The sequence below is a fragment of the Pipistrellus kuhlii genome, unplaced genomic scaffold (assembly GCF_014108245.1).
Source record: "Pipistrellus kuhlii isolate mPipKuh1 unplaced genomic scaffold, mPipKuh1.p scaffold_m20_p_60, whole genome shotgun sequence".
NCBI classification, from domain to species: Eukaryota; Metazoa; Chordata; class Mammalia; order Chiroptera; family Vespertilionidae; genus Pipistrellus; species Pipistrellus kuhlii.
In genome coordinates this window covers 226,376-244,790 of record NW_023425563.1, presented here as the reverse complement: position 1 = coordinate 244,790, position 18,415 = coordinate 226,376, and the positions used below count along the sequence as shown (strand labels likewise).

Here is an 18,415-nt window from a genome sequence, read left to right as displayed (position 1 = left end):
CAATAAAAAAAAAAATGGGCAAATGACCTAAATAGACACATTTCTTTTTTAATATATTTTTTAAATTGATTTTTACAGAGAGGAATAGAGAGGGACAGAGGGGAACAAACATTGGTGAAAAAGAAACATTAATCAGCTGCCTCCTGCACATCTCCTACTGGGGATGTGTCTGCAACCAAGGTACATGACCCTGACTGGAATCGAACTCAGGACCTTTCAGTTCACAGGCCGATACTCTATCTACTGAGCCAAACCAGTTAGGGTCTAAAATAGACACTTTTCAACAGAAGACATTCAGAAATCCAAGAGACATGAAAATATGCTGAGTTAACTAATCATCTGAGTGATACAAATCAAAATAACAATGTGGTACCACTTCACACCTGTCGGAATGGCTATCATCAACAAATCAACAAATGACAAGTGCTGGAGTGGATGTGGAGAAAAAAGAACCCTCCTTCACTGCTGATGGGAATGCAGTCATTGTGGAAAACAGTATGGCGTTTCCTCAAAAATTTAAAAATGCAACTGCCATTTGACCCAGTAATCCACTTCTAAGAATATATCCTAAGAAAATAGAAACACCCATCAGAAAGGATATATGCACCCCTATGTTCATAGTAGCACAATTTATAATAGTTAAGATTTGGAAACAGCCTAAATGCCCATCAGATAACTGAATCAGAAAACTGGTACATCTACAGAATGAAATACTACATTGCTATAAAAAAGAAGAAATTCTTACCATTTACAGCAACATGGATGGAAGTGGAAAGCATTATGCTAAGTGAAATAAGCCAGTCAGTGAAATAAAAATACCACATGATTGCACTCATTTATGAATAATAAAAAAACATAACTAGATGAAAAAAGAGATATATATAGAGGCAGAGAAGATTCAAACATATAGAGGCAGAGAAGATTCGAACAGACTGTCAGACTACAGTAGGAAGACTGGGGAGGATTGCGGGGTAAGAGATCACCAGAAGGACTTATATGCATGCATATAAGCATAACAAACAAACAAACACAAAACATTGCAAGGTGGAGGGGAGGGGTTGGTAAGGGCATGTGCCAGTGGTAGGGGCAGCCAGGGGAAGGTCAATGGGGGGAAAATGGAGACATATATACTACTATTTTCATGTCTCTTTAAACAATAAAATAAAATTTAAAAAAGAAGGTACAGGGAGAATCTAAATCTATAGGCAGTGGGTGGTGTCCTAGTGGAGACTTAGGAAGAGAGGGGCGGAAGACAGGATGTAGGCATATAATGGGAAACAGCATCCCAGAAACGTGAATAACAAAGGAAGTTTATGTAGCACCGAATAACAACTTACTGATGCTAAGTAAGGTGTGGGAGTTATCCAACATAGTTTTGAAAGACATCTCTAACTCTTGAATAGTTGTGATATTGAGTAAGTTAACCAACTATTAAATTTCAATGTATTCATCTCAAAGTAGAGATTCTAATTCCTATATTGTAGGGTTATTGTGAGATATACACAATGTTTGAAGATGGGTCTATAACCTGGTACACACATGTTCTATAAATGCAGATGATGGTGACGAACTAGCATAATTTTTGTTTTCTGAAGAAAGAGACCATTTGCCTTCAGTTGTAGCTGCAAGTCACTTGAGAGGGGGTCCCAGAGGGGGCATGTGGTCTCTGAAAATCTTTTTCGCTGGCAGTGTTATACTGAATCCAGAACTGATTATTTTGTTTTACTTCTAAAGATGATTTGATTGGTTCACTTTTGGAAGTAAGCAAAACAAAAAACTAGAACATACATGAAGAATCTCCCCCCCCCCCAAAAAAAAGAGTAAATGATTTGCATATTGTCTCCCAAACAGAGAGTAAATAGCTTATATCAATGTATTCAGGGAGACTGATAGCAGAAATCCAATTAGTATCATTTGCTGACCGCACCCAAGGACAAATGCAGTTCTTTTTCTGAAGCAAAAGTTCTATAAATTATTATGTTATATTAATCAGGCATTTTTTTCAAAAAGTGATCTTAATTGTGGGAACTGAGTTTTACTAGCTTATGCTTGTGTTTAATACCCTCTTGTCACTCTGTATGCTATATAATCTTTTGGTAGAGTGGGTTTGACAACCTTCCTAGAGTTTGAATTTTAAGAAAAGTTTTTTGTTTGTTTTTTACCTGGAGTTGGCTGTAGGTGGTTCCAATAGGCCCTGGAATGCACTGGAAACTAGGGACCAATTTCTTAAGAACTGTGTGCTGGTCTCTCTTCTACTTTAGTCTCTCTCAGGTCAGAAGGCCTCCTGGCCCAAGGCCCTCTGGAGTTTCCAGTTCATCGCCATCGAACGGAAGACTATGTTTGTTCTAATCAAGACATGGAAGGGAGGCAAGCTGGAACCCTCCTGAGAAGGCCCTTACCTGTCTTACCACAGAGGCTGCTGTTCGGACTGCAGAGCGAGGTTAGACCCATCACACACGGGTTAAGGGCAGACACACTCAACTTGAACAGCCACACCAGGACATGTCCCCTTGATGGTGATGCTAAGAACTCTGAGCTGCCTTAATAACCATCATGTACTGAGTTCTCTTTGCTTATGGCAGTGGTCAGCAAACCACAGCTCCAGAGCCACATGCGGCTCTTTGGCCCCTTGAATGTTCTAACGCCACTTCTTCAAAATAGTCTCTCCCAGGCTGAAAACCAACTTCTGTGCATGGGTCATGAAGTTTCAGTCGCACTGTACGTGCTCGCCCACATGTGGTATTTTGTGGAAGAGCCACACTCAAGGGGCCAAAAGCTGAATGTGGCTCTCGAGCCGTGGATTGCCGACCACTGGCTTAAGGCATCTGGCAAATTGCAGGGGCTTACAATGTGGGCTGGGGAAATGTGTACGGCCGGATCATGCTCACCCAGTGACGTTATCGGTTATAGATAACTTGAATGACTTGGATATTTCAGCCTTTAGGTCCAAAGAGTGGCTAGGACTAGATTTAGGAGTAGATGTCACAGGACAAGATCCCTAGGCCGCTGCCACCACCATGCAAAGAGAAGTAGGATATAAGGGGATGAATGCCTGGGTGGAAATGATTAAGTTTCTGTACGCGCCCTGAATAAAAGGGACTCCACGCTTGTGCAGCAGGAAGGCTAGAGGCCAAGCGGCCCATTCCCATTCGGATGGACCGCAGACAGTCCCGGGATGGGATGTGTGCTTGCCTTGTACCAGGAGGGAACCGCCTGGGGAAACGCTTCCTGTAAGACTCCTGCCCTGTTGTTCCATCCAACAGAGGTAAAGAGCTAGGACCCCCACCCCCAAATGACACGGCCCCATCCTCCGACGTAAACTATGCCTCCTGCCTCCCAAGGTGGGGCACAGTGCTCGGAGTTTGAGAAATGTATCCAGATGCGTAGATGGCCGAGTATCCCCAGAAGCCCAGCGTGCTGCTCTGTCGTACCCCGTGCTGGTGCCTTGCCCAGCGAATGGAGTGGACCGTGCGCTCTGATACAATTGGCTCTCCCTTCCCCTTTGGCACATCGTAAACCTTCTTCAATGGACAGACAGACTAGGAAGAGGAGAGAGAGTCCGGGGCCCCTTTGATCCCATACACACAGATCCCATTGGGGTTCCAGGAGGGGTGCCAAGGAGTCTAAGCTAGAACTCAGATCGCCCGGGGTTTGAGTGGGTCCTGTGCTGGTGGCCACTGTGAACAAGAATGTGCTGGATTAATCTATATATATAAACAGGTAATATGCTAATTGGTTCTAACAGTAGTCATGACTGGTCAACAGGCTACCGGCACACAGGAGCTGGTGGGCGGGGACTTCCTTCCTTAGTGCAGGGGCACTCAGGCCTGCCCAGCCCTAAAGTCATGCTGCCTGCATGCATCCCTGCCCAGTGCTGATGTGATGATGGAGGAGGGCTGGGCTTGATGGCAGACCTCAGGCCGCGACCCCTGCCCCAGTTCCAGGCTGGGAGACCTCAGGCTGCAGCCTGCCCAGCATGGCTTGACAGGCAATCTCAGACTGTGCCCCCAACCCCAGCACTGGGCTGGAGGACCTCAGGCCATGCCCCCCCCCACCCTGTTCAGTGAGGCTTGACAGGGACCTCAGGCTACGTCCCTCACCTAGGAGGGCCCGACGCGGGTTCTCAGGCTATGGCCCCCATCCAGCAGGGCTTGACAGGGGTCCTGAGACTTCTCTCCCCACCCCAACCTGGGACTGGGCTGGGGGACCAGAGGCTGCAGCTCCTACCTGGAGGGATTGATGGGGGTGGAGCCAGCCAGGTCTTGGTCTCCGGAGTTTTCCAAGCATGTGCGGGTTGTGGGCAGGGACTTGACTCTAGGTCCCATGGCGTGCCCCAGACTCTGACAGGAGGGAGATTTTCATATACATTTTACTAATTTTCTTTCATCTCTAACACTTCTATTATAGGGAAAGGGCACATAGCAATATTAAAATATTTCTTCTAATTAATTATCTTTTCATATGCATGAATTTCATGCACCAGGACACTAGTTATCTATAATAATAAAAGCATAATATGAAAATTGACTGGACAACTGAACAGCAGAACAACTATCCAGATGACCACACTATGACACCCACTGGCATCAGGCCAGCCAAGGCAGGTGCAATGCAATTAGTCAGGGGCCCAGCCATTGCCCCTTGATTGCCCCAAAGAGAGAGGCCCAGGCCACCGGCCAGCAGGCTGCACTGGGGCCTCTCTCTGTGGGGGCGGTCCATCTCAGAGCCCTGGCTGGTTGGGCAGGGCCTACCTCTTTGAGGTGATTGATCGCGGGCCTCCTAGAGTGTGAGAGGGCACAGGCTGGGCAGAGAGGCCCCCCCTGAGTGCACCAATTTCATGCCCTGGCCTCTGGTATCCTATATAATAAAGAGGTAATATGCAAATTGACCACCACCCTTTGCACAAGGTGACCACCCCTATATGGTCACAAGATGACTGTCACAAGATGGCCAGCAGGGGAAAGCAGTTGTGGGTGATCAGACCAGCAGGGGAGGGCTGTTAGGGGTGACCAGGCCAGCAGGGGAGGGCAGTATTACATAAAACAAGCTACAGATTTATTACAATCACAATCAAACCCCCCAATGGCCTTTTTTTGAAATGAAAAAGCCATTCCTAGAAATCACATGGAAATGGAAGGGAACCGGCACAGGAAACAATCTTGAAAGAATAATGAAGTTAAAGGACTTGCACTTCCCAGTGTAATACTACAAAGCTAAATTAATCAAAACAGCGTGATCCCTAAAGAAGTATAGATATATTAGCCAATGGAATAGAACTGAGAGTCCAGAAATAAACCTGTTCACCTATGGTCAACTGTGTTTCATCAAAGGTGCCAAGGACATTGGATAGTGAAAGAATACTCTCTTCAACAAATGGTTTGGGAGAAGCTGGATAACCACATGCAAAATAATAGGGTTGGACCCTTCCTTACAACATAAACAAAAATTAACTCCCAAAGGATCAAAAACTTTAAAGTAAGAGCTAAATTATAAAACTATTAGGAAAAAACATAGAAGTAAATTTTCGTGGCCTTGGCAATAGATTCATAAATGTAACACCAAAAGAACCAGCAGCGGAAACAAAAGGTGAATTATACTTCACAAAACTTTTTAAAAATATTTATGCATCAAAGAACGCATTCATAAAGGTGAAAAAAACAATCGACAGAAGAAAATATTTGCAAATCATATACCTGATTAGGGTATATTATCCAGTATACGTATATAAAGAATGTTTCGAACTTAACAACAAAATGACAAACACCCAATTAAAAAAAACGGGCAAAGGACTTGCATGAATACTTCTCCACAGAAGCTGCACAAATGGCCAAACAAGCACATGAAAATACGCTGGGCAGTATTAGTCATTGGGAAAATGCAACCACACCATAAGGAGATACCACTTCACACCCACTAGAATGGCTAGAATCGAAAAAGAAAAGTGTTGGCTAAGATGTTGGAGTACTTACCCCTAAACCCTGCTTGCTGCAGCGATTGTGGGGCAAGTCCTTCCTTGATCCTGCGGAGACCACACAAGCTGTGGGAACACAGGTCCTTCTCTGCTGGGAGCTCTATTCCCATGGACGCCAGTTATTAGACAGAGAAGACATGAGAATAGGCATACATGAGTTTTATGGCAGACCTGGTAGCCATTGCTAACAGGGAGTCATCAGACAGTTCTTCAAAGTATTGTAGCTTTAAAAAGCAGCTGCACAAAGCAACCCTTGCTAATACAGTAGCAAACTCAGGAGCCATTGCTAACAAGCAGCCTGACCAAGCACTCATGCCCCGGCTGGTCAACAACAGGTCTTTATACCAACTTAGACAAAAAGGCTTCTTGCCAAATAATGACATCAATATTATGGTTATAGAAAGACATGCCTATGCAGTGCATACAGTAAGATTACTGTGTCCTTGGTTTTGCATCCGTATGGCAAATTGGCCTTGGACATCCTGTGTACTCTGGACAGGGCCCCCACACTCAAATTGGCCTTGAACATCAGTGTACTCTGATTAGAGCTCCCACAGATGTGTAGGAGCTGAAACTCTGGTGCACTTCTAAGGGAGTGTAAAAGAATGCAGCTGCTGCGGAAAACAGCCAGTTCCTTAAAAAGGTAAATGTGAATTACCGAGTGACTCAGCAACAAGTTTATAATGATGTCAGAATTTGGAACAGATTTGATGTTAACTTGTTTTAGGCTTATTTATGAACAAAATTTAGCTGTTTGAGTTTGTTCTGTGTAATTCATTTTTATCATTTTCTATTACTTAAACTTTTTGGAAAAAATTTTAGAGAAGGAGTTGGCAAACTGTCTTAAGGGCCGTATATGTTCAAGTAAATGTTCAAGTCTTTTGGGCCAAAAGGTGAACTGGTAGGTATAATGCAGGTACTTGTATGAACATGGCAAATGTAACCATTTAAAAATGTAAGAACCATTCTTACCTGGCAGGACATTTTAAAAAGTGGGGCAGATTTGGTCTGTGAGTTATAGTTTGCAAGACCCTGAGTTTTCAAGAAAAAGTTTAAAGATCAGATCTCTGTTCTTTATTATAAAACTAGTGTCCTGGGGCATGATTCATGCATATCGAAAGGAAATTAATTAGAAGAAATATTTTAATATCACTATTTTCTCCTCTATAATAGAAGTGTCAACCAAATTCGTGATCAACAATGACAGATGGAAACATAAGCATGCAATTGGTGCCATGGAGAGTTTTATATGTATCACGCATGCATCAGTCAACTTATCCTTTTATAGATATCGAACAAACTTGCTTAATTAGACCTGCTTTCTGATTTAGCTAAATCTGATTTTTCCATCCCAGTGAAGCACCCCAACTTCTCTTTCAGGTAATTGTCAGCAACACAGCAGTAAATATCAACACAAAGCATATTATTATTGTAGATCACGCAGGGAGAACAAAAGGTAATGCATTTAGCTGCAGCAGTGTTGACTATATTCTAAGCAGTGAGACAATCTGAGGTCATATTCATATTCAAGGTCCACCATTTCTTACTTCTTTTCAGTTGGGTCAAGTTTCTAAGCTTTCTAAATTTCCATTTTCTGGCTAATGAAAAGAAAATAGGATTCCACCTAGTCTCCTACCTACCCACTCCAGGACTTCTGTGAGGATAAAATGAGATGAGGCATGGGAAAACATTTCAAAGACATTTATTTACAGTGTGAAATGTTTGCACCTGGCTATAAAGCAAGTCATGTTCCTGGGCTGAAGAAACTGCAAGGAGGCTAGTTGCTAGGGAGAGGAAGCTGGGTGTTGTTATATTATGTCATTACCCAGTGCCCACAGACACTGTTTCCGGGCTGGACTGGGCTATGGGCCACAGTTTGTGCCATGGGGTCTCGGCAGCATTGGCTGCGATTTGGTGGGCTGTCACTCGGGGTGGTTGCGGGGCCTGTGTCCCACTTGGGGGAAGCTGAGTGTTGCTTTTTTGATGCCAGGTGGTGCCAATTCTTTGTAAATGCCCAGTGAGCATCATGGCAACTCCTGAGTTAGTGTCTGCCTCCTGGTGGTCAGTGCACATCATAGCGACCAGTCGGACAGTTGAGGGACACTTATCATATTAACCTTTTATATATCGATATATAGATTTATTCCTTAACTTATCTTACTATTTAACAAAAATAGTGAATTGATTTTGCATTAGCAGAGGCTGAAGACTGTTAACTAATATAGCTAAAACTTCTCGATTTTCCTGTCAAACATGTTAAAACAAGTGATCATTGTAGCCAATGACATATTTCTTACCTGGATCACATGTAGGTTACTGCACTCCATCAGCCACATTGAGCCTGAAGGTGGTAATAGTCCCAGCAATGGGAAAATACACGGAAAAGAGGAAGTGTTGGAGTATCATACAGCCAGGCAGAGACCTAAGAACTGAACTCCACAGGCATCACCCCAGAGATTAAATGACCCAAACCCCAATGCCTGGGACCCCAGCAGATCCCTTGACTGGGCGCAGACTGTTTTTATCCATGGTTGCATTGGGGTTAAGCTGCAGACCACAATGACAAGTCCTGCCGACCCAGAGCCCGGGCCTGGCAGGAAGCTGCCCAGGTGCTGATGGTCACTCCTCAGCCATCCCGTCCCCCACCTGTACCAGGTGACCCCGGCACAGCTTCTGCACATGATTCACACCTCTGAGCTCCTTAACCCCTCCAATCAAAAGTTTGAGGATATAAGGAATCATCAAAGCTCTGTATAAGCAACTAAAGTAGAATGCTGAGCAAAATAACATGCAGGAAATAATAGTAATAAACAAATGTAACTTGGAATGTAAAAATTGGAGCAAAATTGCCATGGCCAGTGTGGCTCCATGGTTAGAGAATTGTAGACACATTTTCAGGATATGCATCTTCTTTAAGGGATAATAAACTGCACTTAAAAAAGAATAGTGCCTAAATTATGTTATCAACTCTAAAAATTATTAGCATGTATGCCACATCCAGAATTCTCTACCATTGCTCATTATCAAGAAAATATGATTTTAAAGAATTTCCCACTCATATTAAGGAGATTTATAATTGGTATTAAGACAAATTACTCTCTGTTACTCTAAACACAAAACACCATTGTTTTCATAGCGCTATGGACATGATCACTGGCAGCTTTCCCATTTCTCATTCTAGCAAGACCTTGTCTAAATATGAATTTGTGATAGTCTCTACTATCATAGTGAATAAACTTACAGAAAACTAAATATGTAGTTTATACTCATTTACTCTTCAAAGTATTTTCATATGTTCAGTTTGACTTTCAAGATTGCTTATGAGCACCTTCTGAAATGTTTCATTAGAGAAACAAAAAATCTCTGAAAAAGAACTGGGAAAGTGGGTGTTGGAAGCATATGGGACTAACAGTGTTAACAGTACAATTAGAATTTTGCATTTCTGGGCTTGCATTTGGTACTAAAGAACTGGGCATGTAACTAAAAATGGTTTCACCTCCAATATAGAAACAGAATAAATTTAGACTTGTAATTACCATATATGTCCACAAGGTGGGCCTCTTGATGTTTGGTGTTTTTCCTTATCCACTTTTATTGTCCAAAAATTACATAATTGCAAAGTACCTTTAAAACTTTTTATAAAAAGTCATGATCTACCTTTCCCCCTATCAGATTGACTTAAAACTTAATGGATGCTTCTAGAAGTGATTTGTCTTTCACAAAATTACCCATTATATTTTCTTAAAACTTAAAAAAATCCCTAAGAGCTTCTTTAATGTTTTAATATTCATGGTTACTTTAATAGCTAATTATATTTTACTAGAGGCCCAGTGAATGAAATTCGTGTGGGGGAGGGGGGTGTCCTTCAGCCCAGTCTGCACCCTCTCCAATCTGGGACCCCTCGAGGGATGTCGGACTGCCCATTTAGGATCGAGCCTAAACGGGCAGTTGGACATCCCTCTCACAATCCAGGACTGCTGGCTCCCAACTGCTTGTCTGTCTGCCTTCCTGATTGCCCCTAACTGCTTCTGCCTGCTAGCCTGATCACCCCGTAACCACTCCTCTGCCAGCCTGATTGATGCCTAACTTCTCCCCTGCCAGCCTATTTGCCCCTAACTGCCCTCCCCTGCAGGCCTGGTCACCCCTAACTGCCCTCCCCTGCAGGCCTGTTCCCTCCCAACTGCCCTCCTCTGCTGGCGAACTTGTGTCCACATGGGGGTAGCCATCTTGTGTGTTGGAGTGATGGTCAACCTGCATATTACTCTTTTACTAGATAGGATAGAGGCCTGGTATATGGGTGGGGGCTGGCTGGTTTGCCCTGAAGGATGTCCCGGATCAGGGTGGTGGTTCCCTTGGGGTGTGGGGTGGCCTGGGTGAGGGGACTGTCATGCCCCCCTGGCAACCCAAGCAGAGGCCCCGGTATCTAGAATTTATTTATCTTCTACAACTGAAACTTTGTAGCCTGGAGCGGAGTCTGTGTGCGGAAAGCTTGGCTTCCTCCTACCTTTCCAGCTCCTTGGCTGCTGCCATTTCTCTTTAGATTTATGTATCTTTTATAATTGAAACTTTGTAGCCTTGAGTAGACGCTGAGGCTGGCAAGGGCAGGCGGAAAGTTTGGCTTCCTCCATTGCCGGGGAAACCCAAACCTCCCTCCTGCTCTCTGTGGCTGTAGCCATCTTGGTTGGATTTATTTGCATATTTGCTCCTGATTGGCTGGTGGGTGTGGCTTGTGGGTATAGTGGAGTGATGGTTATTTTGCATATTACTCTTTTATTGGATAGGATTTTGTGAAAATGAACAAATGAGTTGTAAAGTGGATGCACAGAAACCTTGTTAATAACTACTAGTAACTAAGAATTCTGACCACTCAGATATGGTGTCTATTACCGAAGAGAAGGCAGAATCTCAGAGGGAGGGAGGCGAGAAGAGATTAACCAAGGAACTTATATACATATATGCATAACCCATGGATACAGGCAGTGACTGAAGGCTTGGGGAGGGCAGGAGCAGGGAGTGTTGGCGAGGGTGTGGAGAAAAGTGAACCCTTTGGGAATGCAGCCTGGTGCCGCCACTGGAGATTCCTCAAAAAGTTAAAAATGGAACTGCCTTATGACCCAGGGATTCTATTTCTGGGCCTGTATCCGAAGAAACACAAACCACTAATTTGAAGGAATATATGCAGCCAAATGCACCCCGACGTTCATTGCAGCGTTATTTACAAGCAGCCCAAGTGCATTGGCAGACGAGTGGACAAAACAGCTAAACACAGCGGAATACTCCTCGGTCATAAAAAAGGACATCTTATCTTTTGCAACAGCATGAGTTGACCTGGAGGATATTATGTTAAGTGAACTAAGCCAGTCAGAGAAAGACAAACACCATATGATTTCACTTGCATGTGGAATCTAAAGAACAAAATAAAATAATAAAATAGAAACAGACTCATAGACACAAGAGAACAGAGGGGAGGAGGTTTGAGGGCTGTGCAAAAAGGTGACGGAATTGAGCAGTACCAATTGGTAGTTGCAGAATAGCCACAGAGATGCAGATTGCAGCATGGAGAATGCAGTCAATAATGTTGAGACAAAGGGGTTCAGGGCCAGGGGAGTGCTAGGGGGAGGAGGAGGTTTTTGTAGAGTGTGTGGTTTTCTGGCCACTTTATGGTCCATCTGAATCTGGTGAGGAATGGTATTGATGTGAACTGTGGTTGAAAAATAAAAAATTACAGCCATGTTGTCGGACACAGATGATGCCCCTACAGAGAAGGCAAATGTGCTGAAGAGGGCAGGCTGCGTGTGGTGTGGCTCCCCCAGCTCCCAAAGGCCTCACATCCTGGAGGGAGGAGGGAGAGATGCAGGGAGGGAGAGGGAGGACTCACTTCCTGAGGACATTGGTTCAGCATGTAAAGTCCCCTCCAGGGACCATGCCTCCGCCTCCGTGTGCCAGGATTACTTTTCACGTGTGCTGGGTAATCTCCGCTCCTCTTAGAACAGCTTTTGCTACTTTTCCTGTGAATTTAAAAATAGCCTTAAGGAGGCAGGCTTTTTTTTTTTTTTTTTTTTCTTTTTTTAAGGAGGGCAAGTTTTTCATCTTGGTAGAATTTTTCAGCAAATCAGTACTTATTTCTAGGTTTGTTACTTAGTGATACATAAATTTCAATTAATCTGAAAGAAAAAAACAAAAACCAACAGTTTGATTTTCCAAAGCACAAACCACAGGCCCTAACAGTTTATAAAACAAAATATAAAAATTGGAATTCTCTGTTATGTGTTTGGATTCTGATGGCTTGGAAATAAAACTTGCCTTGTTTCTTAGACTACTGTTCAGACAAAACTCTTATTCCTACCCCAAGAAAATGTAGAGCCCAGGTGAATTTCCCGCAATGAGTAGTCATTTAATTAAAGAACAAAATTAACAGGAATCAAAATGTTGCAGCTGTATTTCGTTAGACATTATATAAAAAAGGAGAAATATAATACAGGAAATGGTTTTGTATAACACGAACTTAGAGAGTTCTCAACTCAGTCATGATCAGAATAAAAATGTCTTTTCAACATAACACAGAACGACACCGCGTCACACGCCCTCAGGCCCGAGGTCCGGAGTGCTGAGCTGGCACCTGCGCGTCTCCGCCCCCTGTCCACCGCAGAACTGAAAACAAGGCTCCGACGGTTTTTCCGGGTCGCTGAGGCCCCCACGGCTCACTCCTGGGACACCAGAGCGAAACGTGTCCGTGTCCGTGTCCGTAGAGCAGCGAGGGTGACCCCCCCGGCCTGCTCGCTCCTCCCAACACAGCGGGGAGTCTTGAGTTGAATTCAGGAGAGTCCCCTGATGAGTATCCAGTGTTGGTATCAAAAGTTAAACACAGATTCTTCTCAGAAGAAAATCTCTACGGCCTGTGGAATCTAGAAATTATATTAAAAAGCACAATCATTTCAGGTCATACATACATTTCAGGCCATAAGTTGAAATGGCCAAAACTTCCCACAAAGAAATCTTTTGCTATTTAAAGTGTCTCTTTAGTCCAACCTGGAAAACCTGTTTTGGTTTAATTGCATGAAGCACCTCAGTGGCCCCCACAACCCTCAGCCTCCCTCGTACCCACAAAGGATTGATACCCCAACGTCTGAAGACTACCTTACACCTATTGGAAAGCAGCTCGCTAAGTCCCGGATGTACTCAGAAAGGCCAGGACTGCGAATCAGACGTAATGGGCAGAGGAGGCTAGTTGCTGGGCATTACAGTGAGTTACAGTTTTGCCTGCTTTTACAACTGGTGATGTGTTTGTACTTTAATGCACTTAAAACAATCTCATAGGGCTAAAAATATTGTTCAGACTTTTACATGAGGACTGTAAATCCTAAAATGCAGTAGTATAAAAATCTTAGTATTATTTCCTGATGTCCAAGTTTTGGACTCACTCTCAAAATCTCATCATCTAAGACAGCTGTCAAGAACTTAGGAGAGAAAAAAACATCTTAGTCATTTCTTTTAATAAGTACAATGGGAAAATGTAGTAAAATATTTTACATTACCATATAGAAAACATCCTTTAACACAGACTGAGCATTAAAAATAATTTTGAACGGTGACTGGATACTTTCTTTCCTAAGCATTTTTGATTTCTGAAAACAAGATAATCCATTCCTTCCTAAATATACATCAGTCCTGGGGGAAACGTCAAAAAAATTTAAACAGACTTTCCACGTCCTCATTTTCTCCTGCCCTCTTGGCCTCCTCTTCTCCCCTCAATATCTTCATCATAAAGTGGCTGGTCAGACAGGATCGCATGGCACCGGCCTCAGTTTCACAGCTACGCTGGCCTTACAGGGCAAACCTGCCACATGGCAGCGCTGTGGCCACTCTGTGACAGACAGGGTGTGTGTATGTGTGTGTGAAGGGTGGGAGGGATGGACCAATTGTTCTAGTTTAAGGCAGGCTTTCCTTCCTCCTCACATCCAGGGCTTGAGCATCTTTAGATCAAGAGAGAGAGGACAAACCATCTGCTGGAAGGGGAGGCTTACTGCTGAGGGATGAAGGCCTTCTGAGAACTTCGAAGGGGGACTGCATGTGGCAGCCACGGAACAGAAGAGAACATGCGGCCCACAGGCAGAGAAGCCGATCTCTACTCTCCGCCAACTAGAGACCCGCCATCTCAGTGGACCATGTGGACAGAGCAGAGATGCGCCTCGCCGGGCGGTCCCGGTTCTGGAAGAACCGGCCAGTGTGTTCCCACTGGGATGTACGTTCTGTGAGGATGGGCATCCTGCACCGCCCACCTCAATGGGGCTGGCACACAGTAGGTACTCAAATATCTGCAGGGGAAGTAGGTGCCCTCTGAGCAGGTAGGGAGCGTAAGTTTGGGTGAAGATGTGACTATAAGTGTGAATGAGACGGAGAAGGGAACGGGCGGGTGAGGGTGCTACCCGGGATAACTAGGAGTTCTGTTAGCTGGAGGGTCAGGCACACCATGAGGGTAAGCAAATACATAGCAAACTGCTTTCACTGCCTTGAGAGTAATTGTCCACGTGTACATTAACGGGTAGGTTAGCCAGTGGCCTTGCAGGCCTGTCCTCACAACCTCTCCCTTCGCAGCCTGGGGAGGCCTGGGAGCCAGCGCCCTCCTTCTGCGTGGGCGAGCGTTCTGACTGTTCTGTCCACCTCCCGCAGGTACTGCCTGTTCACCTGAACACAGAGTGCTTTCTTTGTGCCACTTCTCTTTCTTTTTTCATGAATACCATGTTACACAGTATGAACTTCACACAAATAGAAATCTGACCTTGTCAAATGCTTGCTCGATGCGTGTACCTCCATCTCGTTACTCTTGTATTCATTGAGTTCTTTACGAATCGCTGCCTGGAATGAAAAGCAGCACATTGGTTCACAGGGCAGTTTGTTAACACAGGAACGTGTGTCGTGGCTGTGGAGAAACCACCACGGCTAACAGTGCTGCCTTCTGGTAACATGTCCCTAAGCAGAAAGGAAGAAACACCTTTTTGCTCGGACTTAGACTCTCACTCATCTTCCTGGTCCTACGGAGCCAGTGCTGCCGGACTGACTGAGGAGGGGGCGGGAGCTCAGGGGGCTGCACTGGCTGGCTCGGGGGTGGGGGTGAGAGCTCAGGGGCTGCACTGGCTGGCTCGAGGGCACAGGGCACGGACGCAGCAGGAACCCGTTTGTGGTGTGCCAAGCACAGCTCTGTGAAACTTAGGAAGGAGTCACTCTAAGTCAGCGTGCATTGGTGTCTGGTGTCATTTGAAATGGGACACGATATTGCCCGTGGGTGACACTACCTCTCGCCTGGCCCTCCTCCAACACCCAAGGCCCACTCTCCCCCTCCTGGGCCGGGTGACCCAGGAGCAGCAGGCACGCCTGCCTCTGGGTGAGGACAGGCTCTGAGGGGAGGACTCCAGGGGGGAGGGGCTGCTCCCACCTCCAGTGGCTGTCAGACACTTTTCCCACCCCTTCCAGCCCCTGCGAGCTGGTGGATCCGGGCAGCCACGCATCAGTCCACGCGTGTCTGCATTTCTCCAAACTGTGTAAACCCACTGGCATTCCAGCTCAGCACAGACAGGGGGAGGGACCGTTCGCAACCCCGCAGGCTCCCTGGCTGCAGGTGCCCTTTCCAACCTCTTCCTGAGGCTGCAGGAGTCAGAGGCAGGGGCGCAGTGGGCAGCGAGCAGAGGGCAGGCACTGCTGGTCTGACTCCAGCCAGGCCCCGGCGCTGACCACTCCAGCCAGGCCCCTCCTTCCTCCTGCCTCTCTGGCTGCGGCTCAGAGGGGCCGACCAGGATGGACCCAGAGCCACCTCTCCCTCTAGGGAAGCTCTCCTCCATGCCTCCTGGGCCTCTCACACCCCTGCCCCTCCCTCCCCTCTCCCGCAGCTGGCTTTCTGTAAGCCTGTCACCCAGCCCTGCCTCCCTCTGATTCATCCCCAGCCTGGGTCTCTGCTCGCACACTCTTGACACTGGGGGCTGGAGGAGCCTCTGCTGTGGGCGGCCCAGGAGCCCAGTGCACAGGACAGCCCTCAGCAGAGACTCCTCCCACTAGACACAGTAGCGACCCCCCCCCCCCCCCCCACTGGTGACACTAAAAATATCTCCAAACATTGCCAAATGTCCCGGGCCAAAGGTCCCCTAACTGAGAACACGGCCCTGATCCAGGTGCCTCTGTGAAGCCAACATCTGGTCAAAGCATCGCGTCATTTCACAGCAGACGGCCACGGCAAGAACACGCTCCCCGCACAGCGCCGGTCCCTCGCCTTCCGGTGCCCCCCAGCTCAGACAGTACCTTGTCTGCCGCCGACAACCTTGTCCAGGGCTTGTCCGCCCGTCTGTCGTAGTCCTGGGCTTTGGCCACTTCCACGTAATCACTGAATCGTATCAGGATTTTCCTGTCTCTCAGCTCATCCACGGTGGGTCTCTGATTAAGCTACAACAAAAGGTCAGCACCATGAGGCACCTGGGCTATACTCGCTTTCCTAAAGTACTTGGAACTAACAGCACATGCTCAAAGGAAACAGAAAACTGCAGCGGAGAGCTCTCACCTAACGCAAACCACTCCGAGGAGGAGGGTTTAACATCGGTGGTCACCAGCCGTTCGGACCTCCCAGACCAGCGGTTTGCGGACTCCATTGGTGAGCGCTGGCTTAGATTGCACGATTACGCGTCTAACGGCCCAGCCCTCCCCTGGAGGCATGTGTCCTCGGATGGGCTCCCGCACCCTGTCACCTCCCAGCGTGTCTGGCACAGGCTCGGGGGGTTGATGTGTCTGGCACAGGCTCGGGGTAGGGCAGAAGTGGCTTCTTTTCAACTCTCATTAGATAAGCTTCTTTAAAAAGTTAAAGTGCTAACTACAATTAGTATTTGTAAGTCAAGCTCAAGTTAGGGAAGGGTAATCTCTCCACGCAGGACGAGATTTTATTATTGTGATTATTATTATTGTCATTATTAGGGAGCTCAGTGGAGGCAGCAGAGGGGAAAGGCCAGCACGTGTGAATTTAGAGGATCGGGGTTCTGAAAGGCCCGGTGGCAGAAGGAACCAACGTGGGCCTCAGCAAGCTTTCATCTAACGCAGCCCCACACCCCAGCCCTCAGGCTGATGGAGTTTCTGCCGTCAGGGGCTGCCACACAAACTCAGGTTTCCAGAATCTAAAGGAAACCAAATCCTGACATCAGGTGTGCTTTCCTGGGCTTTGTGTAAAGAGCCCGTCAGTGAGGAAGGCCCAGCCCATGTCTGGCTCCCCAGAGGCAAAGGGACAGGCCACCGGATGGTCCTGCCCGCAGGCTGGCCCTGGGTGAGGGCGGCACGCGAGTGGGCACCACGCACAGGCACCATGCCTCCAGCGCCTGCTGAGTGTGCCCGCTGTGCCGGAAGCTGGTGCTCAGGACCATGCAGGGAGGCCATGCCAGCCCGGCTCCCTCACGCCCACCCTTCACTGTCACACTCAGCAGACAGGTGCTCAAATCCAGTACCTTTCTCGTCAGCCTCTGCTTGATCTCTCTTCTCTCCTCCTGCTCGGTCTGGTCGTTCCTTTCTGTGCAAGGATGAAAAGGGGAAAGAAGGGAAGAACAGGTGAGACCCTCCTCTCCCCGCCGGCAGAGCACCTGGCTGTCTGTCTAAGGCCCAGATGGGCTCTCGTGGCCACCTGGCCAGTGACACCTGTCCACGGCTCACTTCGTGTTCTCCATGGCGCCGGTCACTGCTCAGGAGAGCGTGTCTCACCGACACACAGGACCGACCGTGTGGGAGGGAAGCACCGCCACCATCCCCGCCCCGGCCCCCGGGTCACAGGTCTGAGGCGCACATGGGGGCAGCTCCCCTCTGCCCGTCCTCCCTGTGGGCAGCTTTACAGCCACGGGACAGGTGGCAGGCAGACAGCGTAGAGTAGGAATGTGTTATAGTACGAATAGTATAAGTATAGTATAAGCTATCTATAACACATTCGTACTCATGCATCAATGAGTGAATGCTAATAGCACTGTGATTGCTTGCTTTTTTTTCTCTTTTCCATTTACTAGATAGACATACTTTTTATTTTTAGCCAAGCAATATAAGCCGAGGAACACCCTCTTCAGAGTCTGGGCAACATATGCTTGCCTGGGATTTATGTTTTCAAGGGTATTTCCAATGCAAACACACCCAGAACCGGCTGAGTGCTGGCGGGAGCATAGCTCTCACGCGACACCGCAACACCCCTCTTAAAGGAGCCGCCTCACCATGATTGGCTCTGCTCCCCGCTGCGACTGAGCACACAGCAGTGCTCCGCTCCCCTGGGAGCTAAAAATAGAACGGACGCTGAGGGGGGGTGAAAACCTGCCTCGCCCTGGGATCCACAGCGATGGATGCCCTATTTCTGGCGCGCTGCTGCTAAATAAAGCCCCGCTCCCGGGCTCTCTCAGCTCCGGGAGACGCCCCGTTCTGAAAGGGAACCCCACGGCTTCC

At 47.0% G+C, this 18,415-nt stretch overlaps 1 protein-coding gene across 2 annotated transcripts in view; it reads right to left on the bottom strand.

Annotated features, from left to right (window-relative positions):
- Positions 1–12,344: 12,344 nt before the first annotated feature.
- PHACTR3 (phosphatase and actin regulator 3) overlaps positions 12,345–18,415 on the bottom strand; it is a 151,818-nt gene continuing 145,747 nt past the window's right edge. For both annotated transcript variants that reach the window (XM_036420035.2, XM_045574997.1), the window contains 4 exons: positions 17,446–17,507; positions 16,262–16,402; positions 14,751–14,827; positions 12,345–12,876 (listed from right to left, as the gene is read on the bottom strand). In XM_036420035.2, the coding sequence (XP_036275928.1) occupies positions 12,861–12,876; positions 14,751–14,827; positions 16,262–16,402; positions 17,446–17,507 (296 nt within the window). In that variant the 3' untranslated portion in view covers positions 12,345–12,860. The remainder of the gene's footprint in view (positions 12,877–14,750; positions 14,828–16,261; positions 16,403–17,445; positions 17,508–18,415) is intronic.